Genomic DNA, 17,781 nt, shown 5'->3' on the forward strand with positions numbered 1-17,781 from the left:
GTGCTCGGGGTGGGCGGCGACGGCGGCCTCGCGAAGGTTCCAGAGGCACCGCGTGAGGGAGGCGGGCCGTCTTCTCGCTCGGGTCGGGTGTGCGTCCGGGCTGCGGGCACTGCGACTGGTGCCGGTGGGGTCTGCGGCAGGGGGGGGCGCGCTCAGTGCGGCGTTTCCTGTTCCCTTCTCCGCGCGGCTGCAGCTCCGGCCTTCGCCCTGACCCAGCCCGGCCATGGCTTCAGTTTTGGAAGAGGTAAGGGTCCCGGCCTCGTTTTCTCCCCTCGCCCCTTCTGGAGCTCTCTGGGTTTTATTTTTATGACACCATCCTAGTGTGTGTGTAGTGGTGTCTTGTGGATTTGATGAGCATTTCCCTAGTTACTAAAGACGTTGAGCATCTTTTTGTATGCTTGGTGGCTATTTGTATATCTTTGGAGAAATGTCTGTTCAAGTCCTTTGCCTGTTTTTGAGGTATTTTGGTTTGGGGGGGGGTGTTTTTTATTGTGGTAATATATATAACATAAGGATTCGTATTTTAAGTATTTTTAAATATATAGTTCCGTGGAATTCATTACAGTCACAATGCTGTGTGACCACCACCTCTCTTTCCAAAACTTTTTTGTCATCCCAAACATAAACTCTGTACCCATTAATCCATAACTTCTCATTATTCCTTCCCCCCAGTTTCTGGTAACCTCTAACCTATTTCTATCTCTGAAATTTTTTTAAAATTTATTTTTTCCTATTTGACTCACGGTAATTGTATATATTTATGGAGTACAATGGCATATTTAGGTACATTTATACTGAATGCAATGACTATATCCATCAAAACATTTGTCTCCTCTTCCTATGTTGCTATAGGACACTAGGTCTTGTTCTTCCTATCTCAGTACAGTTTCATATCGGTTTACTGCTCTCTCCCCATCCCCTCATCTCCCAACCCCTTCCTCTTACCAGTCTCCTAATTACTATTCTACTCTCTACTTCTGAAGGCACTTTGATTTTAATGCCTCCTAGTGAAGGAGTAGAAATAGAAGATTAAGTTTGAGTGTCTTTATGGGTAAGAAAAAAAGGGAGATAGATTTTTGCATGTGAAAACAAATGCATGCCAACAAGGCAAGGAAAATTATAAGATAAATTAGATAAAAAACTATCCAGGATATGTTAAAGTAGGTGTGCACCAAATGAATCACCTTTGCTGGTTTCAGAGAACTGAGGAACTACCTAAAACAGGCCTGTTGTAAGCTGCTTCAGTGGATGCCTTACAAGAGAGTACTTTACAGCCGAAACTGGCAATAAAGAGGGTCTAGGAATTCAGCAATTAGGGGGAATACCTTGCTTAACTCGTAGTTCTTTTCTGGGTCTGCTAGAAAAAGGATTCCTATTCCAGGCAAAAAGCAAAACCTCTTATTTATATTTGATACCTATCCTTTCTGTTTATTTTTGTTAACTAAATCTCTACATTAGAACAAAAGTACTAATTTTATTTTCAGTGTTTTTTTATGTTGGTATTAAAATCACTGTGAATTTTGAACTAAAACATGTTGGTTCTGTGCTCAAAAGATGAGTCTGCAAATTTTTTTTGTCTTAGTGGTATGAGTTTTTCTTTTGAGAATGTAGACAGGAGGCTGGGCACAGTTGGATTTTTTTTTTTTCCTTTTTTGTCTTTTTTACTGACCGGTAACGGGATCGCAACCCTCGGTGTACCGCGCTCAGCCAGTGAGTGGGAACCGGTCTCCACATGGGATCTGAACCATTGAGCGCCGCCGCACTCCCAAGCGGCGCACTCTCCAGTGCGCCACCGGGCCGGCCCACAGTTGGACTTTTTAATACCATGTTATCTACCGCGCTCAGCCAGTGAGTGGGAACCGGTCTCCACATGGGATCTGAACCATTGAGCGCCGCCGCACTCCCAAGCAGCGCACTCTCCAGTGCGCCACCGGGCCGGCCCACAGTTGGACTTTTTAATACCATGTTATCTGTTATAGATAGGCAAAAGAAGGGCTTCTGAGTTAAATGAGATAAAAGAGTTGGGGTAAAAGAGAAGTATTAGTTGTTCTCTTTCTGCATTTTATAAAACTATTAAGAAACATAAAGGCTTTCAAACTCTGTTGTGCTTCTGATGTTATACTGAGTTATCAAGCATTTAAAGATTTTTATATTGAGCCTTTTTTATCTTAAGCCAGAATGTAAAGTCATTTTAGGAAAAATGAATCAGTTGTTTGGAAAGATCTTATGCATTTGAAATATGTCAGAGGATAATTGGGGGAAAATGTTTAAGACCATTAATTTTCTAACAGTGTCTTTAACTCTTGAACTTCATAAAATGTTGGCTCTATCTCTAGAAAGAAGTGACTTCAATAGGTGATGTATAAGCATGAAAAGAAAACAACAAGAATATATTGCATTTTGGATCATTTCTCTGGGTTTTTCCTCCTTCTGCACAACCAACTCCCAGACTTCTGGCTGTAAAATTGACTTAAAACAAGCTTTTTTCTTAAAAGCAGATTTTTTTTTTTTTGTATCTTTTGTCTTAAAAATTTAGATTTTTTTTTTAATGTGTGGTATTTGGAGTAGGAAGATCAATGAGGAGCAATCACTGACAGAAAGCAGAGCAGTAAAGTGGCCATAGCATTTCACCAGGGTCAGCATGTATTCTCTCCTCTCTTCTTCTTTAATGTTTTAAAAATTTCTAACATCTGATGACAGTAGGACTGGATGTTAGAAGGAAATCTTTGAACTCCTTTTTTAAAAAATTATTTCTTTGTTCTACTTTATAAATCACAAAAGTTTCTTTTAAATAAAATGTTCTGAAACAAAGGCAGGTAAGTCTACCAAACTGGAAAATTTAGGCTTGATTACTTATTCTTAAGTTTTTCTTTAAAGAAAGGAATATTGAGTTGTTTACAGTTCAACAAGCCAGAGGACAGAATTGAAGATGCAACTCAATTCTAGAAAATTTAGATGAACCTCTCAATTCTTATGCTTCATTTTAGTAAACTGAAATGGGTAATGGGCACAATATCAAACCACTAGCTTATTTATAATAGCTAAGTTACCTTTTTATTTTTAACACAGCTACAGAAAGATCTGGAAGAGGTAAAGATGTTGCTGGAAAAGGCCACTAGGAAAAGAGCACGTGATGCCCTTACAGCTGAAAAATCCAAGATTGAGACAGAAATCAAGAACAAGATGCAACAGAAATCTCAGAGGAAAGCAGAACTTCTTGACAGTGAAAAGCCAGCTGCTGTGGTTGCTCCCATTACAACAGGATATACAGTGAAAATCAGTAATTATGGTATGACTTGACTCCTCTACCTCCAGTTCTTTCTACCTCTGAGCAATTGATTCAGTTGTGTGACCCACTAATTAATTTTTGGTGGCTTGGCCGAGGACCTATCCATTTTTATTTAATAAGATGTTTTATTTTTTATGAGATAAAAAAGAAAGGATACATTCTAGAAGTTAACAAGAAAGTAAGATGATTTAGTACGAAGATGATGAGTAGCAATGAAGAAGGAGCCTATTCTGAAATACATTCAGTATATATGGAACACAGCTGTGTTGTTGTTTTTAAATCATGTTTTACATTTCACTCTGCCAAACAACCACCAAGATTAACAGAGGAAAGGAATCCAGTTAAATTCAAGAAATGTTTTTGAGCACTTAACATGTGCCCTGTTGTGTTTGGACTTGTGGATACAGAACAGTGGCTAAGACCGTGCTCGTGGTGTGGTTGGGACACAGACATACAACTAATACCATAATAATGTAGTGATACTATTTTCCCTCAGTGGAGTGTAAAGTTTTTTGCTCTGGAAGCAATGCACCTTGAATCTGAGTGATGAACTGTCATGAGGGCAGGGACAGTCTTATTTTTCTTAATGCTCACAGTTTCTAGAACATAGTAGGTACTTGATAAATATTTGCTTAACTGAACTAAATAGAGATTTTTAAAGTATTATGAAAATATAGCTGTTGAAATACTTGTGGAGGTGAGGAACAGTCAGGAAGAATTGGAAGAGACATTTAAGTTTGAGTTTGAAGGGTGAGTGTGTTCAGTAAGTGCAAAAGGAAGGGAACAGCATGAGCAGAGGACATGAATAGAGCCTTGAAAATCATGATGTGTTTTGAGTATTGTCATAGTGAAAAGCAGTGTGTGTCGTGATTAAGAGATGTACTATATTACTATGGGAGATGCACTATGTACTCAGGTGACTACAGGAAACTGGTCTGAAGATGTTCGGATTATGGCATTTTAACCAGAAATAGAGTTTTATATTTAGGGAGAAACTTGTCAATGTGGAGGATGGATTGAACGAATGAGACAAAACTACATGAAGTTTTACAGAACTCTTTAGGACTCTCTTTGATATGTAACAGTTTTGAGACTCAGTTTCTCAGTCTAGAAGATTTCTTCATGTTTCTATTACTGAATATTTGTATTTTTATTTTACTGAGTTTTGTTATGGACCACATGCATTTGCTGTTGTTGATATAGTTTCAGAGACTTACTCTTCTTTTTTTTGTTGTTGCTAGGATGGGATCAGTCAGATAAGTTTGTGAAAATCTACATTACCTTAACTGGAATTCATCAAGTTCCCACTGAGAATGTGCAGGTACATTTCACAGAGAGGTGAGTTCTCATTATATTGGGAAAGACAGTGGTCATTAAGAGTCAGATTGTCTTATAACGGACTCATTTCCTTGCAGTTTCTAAAATTCTGTTTAAATTTAGAATTATTTACCCTTTTCCCCTCCTTCGAAGAGGAGGTGAGTGTTAAATCTTCTGGGATAGCCAAATGCACACCCTGAAATAAAACTGGTGGTTTTTTTTTCACAAGGACTGTAGAGTACCGTTCATAGAACCAGAAGATAATGTATTCACTATTGTGTTGTAGGTCATTTGATCTTTTGGTTAAGAATCTAAATGGGAAGAGTTACTCTATGATTGTGAACAATCTTTTGAAACCCATCTCCGTGGAAGGCAGTTCAAAAAAAGTAAGTGTTTTTTTTTGGTCATAATACTATGAAGCCTTATTAAGTTGGACCTGGCTGATTTAGAATTAAGATGAACTAGAATTAATTTATCCTCTGTAACAGGGACCAGCAAACTATAGCGCACTGCCTGTTTTATAAATAATGTTTTATTGGAACATAACCATCCTTATTTGCTTGTGGTGTTTGTGGCTGCTTTTGTGCTATTATGGTAAAGTTAAGTAGCTGCAACAGATCATATAGCCCATGAAACCTAAAATATTTACTATCTGGTTCTTTACAGAAAAAGATTGCCAATTCTTATTGTAGAAGAATAGACTATTATAAGAGTATTGTATTAAAATCAGGAGGGGAATGAACTTTTGAAGTAGTTGAGTGAGATTTGAGTTCAGTGTCAGCTTTACAACTTACTAGTTGTGACCTTTGGCAGCTTACTTAATCACTCTGTGCCTCACTTTCCCCATTTGTACAGTGGTAGTAATTCACAAAATTGAAATGATATACTGAAATGAAATACTGTATGTAAACTGCTTAAGTTAATGGAAGCTATTTTTAGAAGCAATATGCATAAGTTTTTGATACATTAAAGGTGGTCTTAAGCACTTAGCCTAGTTAGAGTTAGTATACTAAATTCTGAAAATAACAAAACTGTCTTTTAAAGAACTATTATTCATACTTGTCACTCATTCAGACAATCCAATCCCTCTTTTCTACATAATTTGAATAAATGAGGTTTAATGCTACAGGTATAGAGACATGCCATTCTGCCATCTGTGTTTACATATAGTTACATAGCAGCTTTAAGGTGATACTGAAATGTAATGTACTGATTAGCTTGCGTCTTACCGCAGTCTTCATCCACTAATCCTGTAGGTGAAGGAATTATCAAGATTACTAGGAATTACATTGATCATTGTCAACAGTAGTATATTGCTTTCTTCTTCTGCATCTTCCAAATGCCTTATCTTACCCCAAACTGCCTTATATGATCTGGTTTCCTGCTTAGCCCTGACCCCTCTTACTGTATTACTCTTTCTTTCAGTCACTAGAATCCAGCCACTCCTCCTTTTTTCAAGCGTACCAGGATCATCCTGTTTGGAGCCATTCTGCTTGCTGTGTCAACTGCCTAGAATGCCCTTCTCCCAGATCTTTGGCTTCAGCTCATATTTTGCCTCAGAGAGGTCTTCCTAATGAAGTTGCTACCCCTATCCCCCATTAATATTTTCTTTGTCTTTATAGCAGTTTATTAGTATTTGAAGGTATTCAAGTATTCTTTATGGTCTTTCCCCTCCGTAGGTGTTCAGATTTTGGCGTATTCATAAAAGTATGGCTAGCATGTAGAATAAATCCTACACATATGAGGCACTTGATAAACTGAGTAAATAATTGTTTTCTGAATATTCGTGTTTATCTCCACATGTTCTAAGTTGTACCTGTTTTGCTGCTTTTTCTTTCAGGTCAAGACTGATACAATTATTATCTTATGTAGAAAAAAAGCAGAAAACACACGGTGGGACTACCTGACTCAGGTTGAAAAAGAGTGTAAAGAGAAAGAGTGAGTCTATATTCATTTCTTTAAGAATTTTAATGTATTCTTTGTTGGGATTATAGATTTATTTTGGCAGGGGGCGCAGCTGGTTGGGACAGGCATGCAAACTCTTGACCTTGGTGTTATAATACCACATTCTAACCAACTGAGCTAACTGGCCAGCACTAAGGATTATAGATTTTTAATAGTTTGTTTTTATGGATAATTGAGCTGTATAGACTGTAATTGGACCATTTACCTCTTGATGGCCACTGTATAACCAATTAATCTTATGTGTCTGCTTTCAATTGTTAAAACCTACCTGAAGAGGGCACACGTCCAGCAGGTTGCTTTTTTTTTTTTTTTTGTCCTTTTTGAGGAATTGGGCACTTTATAAATAAATTGAATGAATAATTAAATGTAAAGTTAATTGACCCAGTTTGGACATTTCATTGAACTGGCTGCATTGATCAAAGAGTGTGCTCTCACCATCAGGCCCAGATTCAAGTATCTCAGGCTTTTCTAATTAAAAATGTATGCGCTTCTTTAGTATGTATCCATGTGAAGTGTATGTTTGTGTTTTCCCTCGAAAGTATTTTTCAAATTATATGAAGAAACATGCTTTTAAAAATTAAAACAAGTCAGAAAAGTAAATGCATATTTTTTTTATTTTATCTGCTAAAAATTTACTTATTTACTTATTTTATCTGCTAAAAATCACCTGAAATCCCACTGCCTCAAGGTAACCCCTTACCATTTTGATTACGACTGTTTCATGCACTCTGTGTGTGTGTGTCTGTGTGTGTGTATTGTTTGCATTAAGATGAATTTGTGCATTGTTTTGATTGTATCTGTCTTCCTGTTGTCTCCACCCCTCCATTCCCTGCCAGTGTTACCAACCTGAATTGTATCTTTTCATGCTTTCATTTCTCTATTATTATGTATGTTTTTTTTAACAGAAAGCCCTCCTACGACACTGAAACAGATCCTAGTGAGGGATTGATGAATGTTCTAAAGAAAATTTATGAAGATGGAGATGATGATATGAAGCGAACCATTAACAAAGCCTGGGTGGAATCAAGAGAGAAGCAAGCCAAAGGAGACACAGAATTTTGAGATTTTAAAGTCATTTTGGGAACTGTGATGTGGAAATACTGATGTTTCCAATAAGGGAGTGTTGGTGAGCTCCACCTATAAATTTGACAGATAACTACTTACATGCCTTCTTCTAAGTAAAGGCAGTGAATTTGCCATTTCCTACTGGAGGATTTATTTAAATAAAATATGCTTATTAAATACTTCCTCCAAAGATGATTTCATTAGTACCCTGCTCATTTTGTTCAAGAAAGGGTTATATTGCATTCTGATGTGAAATGTAAAAAGCAAGTCTTACCTAATGTAAACGCTATGTTGTGTATAATTCGTTCAGCTAAGAGAAAACAAATATTTGTTTGCCTTTAAGTTACTGACCCCAGCTCCCACCGATGTAAGAATAAGAGTGAAACTTGAATTTTTGCATAAAATGCAAATTTGTACCTGTGCTTGAAGGTTGCTAGTGGAGTGGTTGATCCCTTATTGCCAGCTTAAGCAGTGCATATACCATGCATTACCATGCACTAATAATCCAATCATAAGTGTTTCTACCTAGATTTAAATATATTTGTTTATGAATGTGGAATTGAAACTAAATCTAAACTTAAAAGAATAGACAAGCATCTTTGTATAGTACCATGTAGTAAGTTTTGCCATGGATCAGATGGTTTACAAAAGTAATAACCATAAAGCAAAAATAGTTAATTTGAAAACCCATCTATTCTTGGGTTCAATAAAGTTAATTTTTTATTCAGTAGAATAGTTTTACTATGTTTGTCTAGAAGTATATCAGAGAAGTCAAGCTTTTAGAGGGAATTGTTTGTTTTAGGGAGAATTATTTATTTTCCCTAAAATCAGGAGCCAGAGAAAGGTGCCTGTGGTCTCCATTACTACATTGTACTGGAGGTATTAGCCAATGCGGTTAGATAAGAGAAAGCAGACACATAGAGGAAAAACCCAAAAGAATCAACCAAAACTACTGCAGCTTATATGAGAATTTGGTAAAAGTGGTAGGATTTAAAATTAACATATAGAAATAGCCTATAAATAGGATAGCTGTTAGCAAATATTGAAACATTTTAATGCGTCTATAATTGTGTTGGCACATGAATAAACAGGCCAAATGGTACAGAACGGAAAAACATATGTATGTAAGTTTTAGAATACAGTAAAAGTGGCATTTCAAAACAGTGGAGGCAAGATGGGTTTTTAAGGATATTCAGTTAAGTAAGAAAAGCCATATGGGTACACTCCAAACAGATCAAAGGTAGAAATGTAAAAATGAAAGTATACAAGTACTAGGAGACATGGATGGAGTTCCATTATAACCCAAGAGTGGAGGAAAACTACACTATGTGGCTTAAAATCTAGAAGGAATAAAACTAAATATTGATCAGTTAACTACATAAAAATAAATGTTTACATGGCATAAATGTTTACATGGCAAGAAAAACCCCATAACCAAAAACAAATGACACATTGAGAGGATTCCAAAAACTATGAACAAACAGTTCATAGAAAAAGAAATGTAAATGACCTTTCAGCATGAAAAGATGCTCACCTTGTTGAGAAGAGAAATGCTAAAAAAAGCCACACTTTTTTTTTTTTTTCTTACCAATTCACTGGACAAACTCCTGAAGTTTATATTGATCATATGAAGTGTTAAGGCTATGGAGAAATAGGGACACATAAATGAGAATGGAATGAAAAGGTTGCAACTCATATGGAGGGGTATTTGGTATCTAACAATTACATGTGCATTTATGCTCTGACTCAAAATTCTACTTCTAGGCTCTATCTGAAAGATACATTGCCAAAGATTTGGAATGATATATGCAAAAGATTGGAAACACCCAAATATCTAATAACGGGACTAGTTGAACATATTGTGGTAGATCCACATGAGGGAATATTTACAGTCATAAAAAGAAATGGTGATCTCTGCATGCTGATGTAGAATGATCACCAGGATAGAATAATTGGAAAAGCAAAGTGCAGAAGGTTATTTATGGTATATGTACTGCCCTTTTGTAAGAAAAGGTGAGAAATGTGAATACATACACATACATATATATTTGCATTTCAAAAAGAAACTGGGAGAGTAAACCCAAAACTAATAAAAATCATTACTGATAGGGGAAGGAAGGAGATGGGAGTGGAAGCAATACTTAACGTGAATATACCTTTTTCTACAGTTTTGACTTTAGAACCATCTAAAATTGGAATAATTGAAAAAGTAAGTAAAAAATAACCCTTGTTATAACACCAAGGTTAAGGGTTTGAATCCCTGCAGCAACAAGCTGCCCCCCCACCCCCAAAATAAAAAAAAATTAAAAAAACCCCAAACCGTAAATACTTGAAAGACAAACCTAAAATGTCTTAGTTCATTTTTGCTGCTATGTCCAAATACCTTAGACTGAATAATTTATAGAAATTTATTTCTCACAATTCTGGAGGCTGGGAAGTCTAAGATCAGGGTAACAGCAGATTTGGTGTCTGATAAGGGTTTGCTTTCTGCTTCCAAGATGCCTTCTCATAGTACTCTCATGTGGTGGAAGGGTGAAAGGGACAAACTCACTCCCTGGAGCCCTGAGAGCATTAATCCTATCCATGAGCGTGGAGCTCTCTTGGCCTAATCACTTCCAAAAGGCTCCACCTCTTAATGCTGTTACAATGGAAATTAAGATTCAACATGAATTTTGGAGGAACACATTCAAATCAAAGCATGTCTATCAATTTGGCAGCAGTATAAACAAGTTGCTTTCAAGTAAACTTGTAACACAGGAATTTCAACAGTCCATTCCTAGTGAAATGGATTCTAAAGACAGAATCAAGTCTTAAACTGATTCTGGAGTCTTAAACTACAATTCGTTAATATTGTTATTAAAGTTAGTAGCATATTGAAAATGTATTTTATGATAAAGGTAAACAGGTTAATGTCATTAGTTGATAAGATTTTCATGTAAAAGAAAATTAGTATAAACTCACCATTATTTTTATCTTTAAAAAACAATTTCCTAGCAAAGCCCACCAAAAGGACATAAATGTAATGACAGTTCAGTAGCAATGAGCACCCCCTAGTGCTCAGTGTGTTCTCTAAACTAAACACCATTTCCTACTAAAAGGACTAGGGACTCTTGAAAAAAGTCTGAGGCAGGAAATGTACAAGGTAGGCCTGGGTTACCTTATGCTAGAAAGCAAGAAATATTAAATAATCCTGTACCAAGGCAACAGGGTACAGGAGTCAAGGGACTCACATCGATAATGCGAATATCGAAAAGAATAAGACGAGTGGATTGAAACATTAAATGTATACAAAATCTGTAATTTCCTAAGTGAAAAATAAATGATTTGTTACCATTTTCATTGGCCTGAGCACCATGTCACTTATCTTGAAGACTGATAAAGAATCATGCATTTATCTTGATATGTCTTTCAGGGAAATAAATTAAGGGAAAGTTTTACAGACAAATTCCAACTAATTCAGAGAAAATAATGGAATTAGACACCGTTGCAACCATGATGAAATAATAGATCAAGTTAATGATCATCAATGAAATGTGGTTAAGAATAGGTGACAGGTGAATGAAGGGTGAACTTCAAATGCAGGGATCAGGCTGACCCCACCTGAACCCACTGATCAATCTAAGCATCATTAAATGTTGGACAACCAGATACGTGCCTTCAGATGTGATGTGACAGAGTACACAACACTGCTAGTGAAAATTCATCCCTAAAAAACCTGAATCGGACTAGCCTCTGAATGTAACTACCAATTTACAGGAAATTTGGAGGACAGTGGAATAAAAGGACACATGAACCAAACAGCCAAGTGTCAGACATTCTACAGGACAAGCGGCCTGGTTTCTGCAACAAATGACATAACCAACAAATGAAGTGAAAGTAGGGGCTTATGGGATGAAAGTGATTTAAGAGACATAGCAACCAAATAGAATATATGGATTAAGCTTGGGCTTATTCAAACAAACCAACCAAAAGGTGGGGGTGTCCTATCAATCATGATATGCCAGAAGTCGGCAAATGTGATTGTTGTAGTTATGATTTAATTAACACTAGTTACTAGTTGAGATACTAGCTACAGCACTGCACTTAGTAGGTTGTCATAAATTTAGGAAATATGAAACCAAGGTATATCATGATAATTCCCTCATAACTTCCTCTTCACCTGAGTTCTAGACTTTTGCTGTCCAGCTGTATATTAGACTTCTCCATTGGATGACACAGGCATCTCAAACATTGCATGACTGAAACCTGAACTCATATCTTCTGTTCCTCTAAAACTGTTATTTTTTTTCCATATTTTCCAACTTGGAGTTGCCCTGTCTCATCTACCTAGACACTGACCAGGAACCTGAGAGCCATCTTTACCACTTAGCTATAATATTTCTTATATCTTGCCCAATTTTCTTTTATTTTGCTAAATAATACTTTTAAAACCTGTCCTCTCACTACCTTAGTTCAGGTCCCCATCTTCCTGAACAATTAAGACATCCTAACTGGTTGTTTTGCTGTAGCCTTTTCCTCTCATGGCCATCTACCACACAGCTGTTAGTTATCTGTGGAGCAAACTGATGCTGACACTCCTTTGTTAAAAACTCCAGTACCTGGTGTTTAAGTCATAACTCCTTCACATATGTGGGATCCTCCATGATGTGGCCCTTCTTGTGCTTCATATTTTTTGATACACTGAAGTAATTGTAGTTTCATTGTTTGATGCCTTCTCTGTGTCTGCTTCTTTGTGCTTTTATTCCCATGGCAAAGGGTCTTCTCAACCCTTGCCTCCTGGTTTAAGTTCAGGTGTCATCTCCAGGAATATTTTCCTGATGTGAAGTAGTTGCTTCCGTACTACTATGTATATTTTTATCACTGGGCTGATGATGCTGTTGGGTCACTGCATGAGACAACCTTTTGCTACCCTTACTTATTTGTTACAGATTAAATAAACATGAGCACAGGGAATATGTTCTATTCCAGAAAAACTTTTCTTTGGATAGATTTTCAGGGTCTCAATGAGGCATATTTTGCTCTAAGTCCCTCGAAGATAGAAAAAGAAAGCAATCAGTATTTTTTCTTCGGCCATCACACAAGTTAAGCATTAATTAGATGATCCAGAATATCAGCTTTATCTAACAATCTATATTCTCTATCAATAAACTAATAATAAAGTGAGCTCTGCAGGTCAGGGAAGCCAGCCACGATTTCAAATTGCCAGAGATGAAGCCATATATATATATATATATATATATATATATTAGTTGTATTATCTATATGAAATAGTGCCCTTAAAAAAATAGAAAAACCCTTATATGTTACTAAAAGATTAAATTTGAAGGAAAAGAAAGCATATTTTCACAGAAAAAGAATTTTATTACTCTATACCATGTAACGGGAACAGTATGTTTATTAAATCCAAGAGAAAAGATAATTCACTGACAGAATGAAACATCCAAATTTCTTCACTTAAAATTTAAAAGTAATTTAACTATAGACAGCATCAGGTAGACTAGACAATTTTACTGAGTTCCTACAAAAACTAGAGTTTTGTGTGTTAGAAAAGTTTCTTGCCAGAAGTGGGGTGTTCAGGAGGTTCTGGATTTAATTTACCATATTGCTCGCTGGACCCCAGAAAGTTGCCCGTGATCGGCTAAATGACGGAAGACAATACGACTAAGCCTCCAGCGCCGCTTTACACCACGTGGGCGGGAAGTCATAACACACCGATTTCTGATTCTAACAGGACAGCTATCCCGGGGAAAGGCAGCGATTTCTTCATCGGCCACATCCTAAGGAAAATCACAAAGTTACCCCACAGATCGCATGCATTAATTTACTCTAAATGCTTAAGTCAATACTTAGAGGAAGAGAAGAAAGGGCCAGATTCTTTAATGTACTCAGTTTAGCCAAAGAATTCTGGACACAGTAGTGAACTTTAACCTATGAGTAGAAACAAACAGATCAGAACGCTGCCAGAAATGCTTAACATCCTCCCAATATTTTTAAAAATTGCAACTTAACATAGAGCCATAAGAAGCCACAAACCCTAAGTATAAAGCTCAGTAAATTTTCACAAACAGAATATACCTGAATAACCAGCACTAGATAAGTAAACAACATTACCAGCACCCCAGGCCCTACCTGTGCCTCCTTTCAGTCATCAATGCTCTGGCTAACGGCTAACCCGATTGCTAACACCATAGATGAGTTTTTGTTGTGAATTGTATGTAAGTGTAACCACAGAGCATATATTCTTTTTATTCATTTCTGTTTGTCTTTTTTCCTTCAACAATACGCATATAAGATTCACCAGAATTGTTGCACCTGTCGTAATTTGCTTGTTCTCACTGGTGGTAATTTTCATTGTGTGAGTATACTCTAATTCATTTATACATTCCACAGCTAATGGCCATCTGGGTAGTTTAGTTTCCGGTTTTGAGCTATTACGAATAGTTCTGCTATACACATTCTTGTTTAAGTCATTTGGAGAATATGTGAATGTATTGCTGTTGCCTCCCTAGATGATTTTTCAATCACGAAAGTTTGAAAACTCTGGACTATCAAGTAGGAGAGAATATGGCTTGAGATGAGACTGGAGAGGGAGGAAGGGTAGAATAACAGAGCCATGAAGGCTGCAGAAAGAAAAAGATTCTGACTGCTGGAGAAGTAAAGGGGAGTGATTAGAGGAGATTTACATTAAAAATTTTTTTGCAATGTAGAGATGAATCTGGGAAGTGCAAAGTGGTTGAGAGGAGAAAAGTAGGCATTACAGCAGTAGCTTGGGCTAAGGTTTTGTCAGCAGAAACTAATTCGTATGTATGTGCTTAAGAGTGTGTGTGTGTATCACACTCATTTCACTCCAAGTGTGCTGACAAGTATGACTGACCCTATGCTAGACTATGGTGAAAGCCAAATAATTACTCTAACTCATTGAAAGGACACACATTAAATGAGATAATACATATGAAAGCCACTAAATTAACATAAGTTATTAAGTATTAAGAATAGTTCCTGATCTCTAAAAGATTATGCATGTGTTGCCATTATGAAATACTTATTATATAAACCACCATGATTAAGTCAGTGAGTGGGAGACAATAAGTGCTGTAGAAGAAACTGGAGAGGAGAGATGACTGGGGTGGAAGACTGAAGCAAAATTTCACGGAGGCAGACCTTAAAGAATGGCTACCAATTGTTTATTTACTTATTTATACATACTCCTTGTTCCCGAAAAGATTTAAGGCAGTTCATAAATGAGGAAATTGGGGTAAAGGGGAATGACAGTAGAAAAGATAAAAGCCTGAGGACACGAAAGTGTATGCTGTGAAAGCCTGTCAATTTGCTAGAAGTGGGACATAAATTTGACATGTAAGCTATTGGGCAGGTAACAGAGCCAGGATTAGTTTCCATAATTCATAGTCTCTGCACAGCTATTGATACAAGAGACATTTCTTCTGGGGTCTTCATAAATAATGGACTCAACAACACCCACTCTGCCCCCAGCTTTACTGAGGTATAAGTGACAAATAAAAATTATATAATATATATATATATATATTTAAGGGGTACAATGTCATGATTTGATGTACATATACATTGTGAAATGATTACTACAGTCAAGCTAATTAATGCATCTCCCACCTCACAGTTACCTTGTGTGGTAAGAGATAGATATCTACTCCCAGCAAATTTCAAGTATACAATACAGTATTATTGACTGTAGTTACCATGTTATATATTAGGTCTCCATAATTTATTCATATTATAACTGAAAGTTTATACCCTTTGACTAACAGATATCTCCCCATTCCCCACCAGGCTCCCTGTCCCCCTCCTCCCCCTGGCCTCCCAGCTCCTGGCAACCACCATGCTATTCTATTTCTATGATCACATCACCTTGAGCTGAGTTTCTCAGGGGCTACTTCTTATTACTCCCCAAATGTAGGCAGATAGCTTAATGCCACTACAGTAAAAGCCATAACTGTGGGCTAGGTCACTCAGTTTTCTGCTATTCTGGCTTAATCCAGACAAGATTTAAAAGAATTCATAGTAATGAACAGGCTGTATATCATTCTGACAACTTTTATAAATGTTATTTTTTAAATCTGTGCTTCTGATAAGTTGAGTGGCCTTGAGATTGATTTATACTGCCTGACAAACTCTTAAATGCATATATTCAGGAAACCAAGCAGGGTTGACATGCTCTTATTCAACTTGAGGAGTATGACAAGAAAGCAAGCCTAAATGGAAGGCAACCTCAGCACACAGATGTGGTCAAGGAAATGCAGGAAGACAGGCCAGGAATAATCCTGGGTAAGGAACAGTTCAGGCCACCTGCTAGGCACATGGCCTCATGCATCAGCAATGCCTTCTGATGCCTTGAGAGTTGAAAGACTGGCATGAAGTAGGAAAAAGACCATAGGTCAAAATAACTGCCCAATTTCTGTGTGTTAACATTTCCCCAGTACTTTCTAAGGATCACATAATGAAATGATTGAAATCATTAACTAGACAACTAGTTAGTTGTCTTTAATCTGAAATTCACCAAAATCAATTTCAAGGCTATTTGTTTGTGTTGATTTGGAGTATTTGATCTTATTCTCCAGATACTGATAATTTAAGTTGCAACAAATAGCATCAAAGGTGATCTGATGTAAGTTAATGATTTTGTGGTATAGAAAGGGACTCGTCTTAATTAGCTAACCTGAAGATCTTTGGGCAAAATGGTATTCTTCCTGAGCGAATTGATCCGTAGCCTCTCATCTGCATACTCATAGGCCATTTTTCGTCTCTTCACATCACGCAACATTCTCCAGTCTACATAGTAACCTCGAACTTGGCCTGAAGCTGATAAAGGAACCATCTAAAAGACAAAGACAAGGAACAGTGAAAGATAGGCCCAGGCTCTGCATGTGTTCCCCAATCCTGCAATCCGCTCTCAGTCACTATTTATTAATTAAATAGTGTCATTATTTTTTTTTTTTAAGTTGTTTTGGATCACTTTAATAATTTAAAATAACAGACTTCCCAATTCAGAATAAATAACTTTTATGGATGTACATTAAAAGTGGTAATAAACATAATGTCAATAATGTGTGATGGAAGGTGAAAAATTTTCTGAGATATTAATATAAAATATAAAACATACAGTGAAAAGTCTCCCTCCCACTTACTCCTCACCTGCCCAGTGACCCCCCATCCTCCATCAGTATCCACTGTTACTAGTTTCCTATATATCCTTTCAGAGACTTTTGTCTATACAAATACATGTATACACCTCCCCTCCCATTTTTCATTCCCTTTTATCACTTAACCATATATTTCAGAGATCTTTCCATATCTGTATATAAAAAGCTTCCCCCTTTTCTTTAGATTGGATAATCTTCCACTGTATAGATGCATCATAATTTATTTAACTTGTGGCCTATTAGTGGCAGTTAGACTATACGAGTATACCTCACCATTTATCACTACAAACAATGCTGCAATAAATAGCGTCTTCATATGTATTCTTCCTATATACCCTGCAGGTTAAATTCTTAAATGCAGAATTGCTGGATCAAAGGGTACTTTGAAATCATCACTGACCTAATATTTCTTAGCATTAGTTGTCCAGTAATAAGATAGAAGTTTTCTTATTGTCACACATTTACATGGTGATAGTTCATAGTGCTGACTCGCAGCACAGTCAAAGGGAGTAAAATGGCTAGAAACTTAAGTCTCTCTCCCAGAGGAAATATTAATTAAATTGCAGCTATAGAAAATAATGGTTTTCTATAACTTTTTTTTTTCTTTTTCTTTTTTTTGTCTTTTTTCGTGACCGGCAACGGATCGCAACCCTCAGTGTCGCGCCCGGACTGGACGGGGACCGGCTACGGGATTGCAGCCCTCGGTGTTGCACCCGCACCTCGCTCAGCCAGTGAGCGGCCGGTCTGTATGTGGGATCCGAACCCTCGGCGGGAGCACCGCCGTGCTTCCCAAGCGGCGCACTGTAGCAGTGCGCCACCGGGCCGGCCCTCTATAACTTTTTAATATAAGTAATATGTACACCAGAATATAAAACTGAAAATAAGAATACTATAATAGAAAGCCAATTTTTTTTCCAATCTATTAACAAATGATAAACTGAGTGCTTTCAGTGTTCAAATGATTAAATA

At 36.9% G+C, this 17,781-nt stretch overlaps 2 protein-coding genes across 2 annotated transcripts; one reads left to right on the forward strand and one right to left on the reverse strand.

Annotated features, from left to right (window-relative positions):
• Window positions 1-8,891, forward strand: CACYBP (calcyclin binding protein). Its single transcript, XM_008591177.1, has 6 exons — window positions 1-244; window positions 3,070-3,289; window positions 4,531-4,627; window positions 4,893-4,992; window positions 6,447-6,544; window positions 7,477-8,891. Exons 1-6 carry the CDS (start codon window positions 224-226, stop codon window positions 7,631-7,633), a joined length of 693 nt encoding a protein of 230 aa, XP_008589399.1. The 5' UTR covers window positions 1-223; the 3' UTR covers window positions 7,634-8,891.
• A 4,083-nt stretch (window positions 8,892-12,974) lies between these two features.
• Window positions 12,975-16,502, reverse strand: MRPS14 (mitochondrial ribosomal protein S14). The gene is made up of 2 exons (XM_008591183.1): window positions 16,329-16,502; window positions 12,975-13,413 (listed from the first exon to the last, which is right to left on the reverse strand). The coding sequence occupies exons 1-2, from the start codon at window positions 16,485-16,487 to the stop codon at window positions 13,231-13,233; spliced, it is 342 nt and encodes a 113-aa protein (XP_008589405.1). The 5' UTR covers window positions 16,488-16,502; the 3' UTR covers window positions 12,975-13,230.
• Between the last annotated feature and the right edge of the window lie 1,279 nt (window positions 16,503-17,781).

Source organism: Galeopterus variegatus, unplaced genomic scaffold, assembly GCF_000696425.1.
Source record: "Galeopterus variegatus unplaced genomic scaffold, G_variegatus-3.0.2 Scaffold145, whole genome shotgun sequence".
In the NCBI taxonomy this organism is placed as follows: domain Eukaryota; kingdom Metazoa; phylum Chordata; class Mammalia; order Dermoptera; family Cynocephalidae; genus Galeopterus; species Galeopterus variegatus.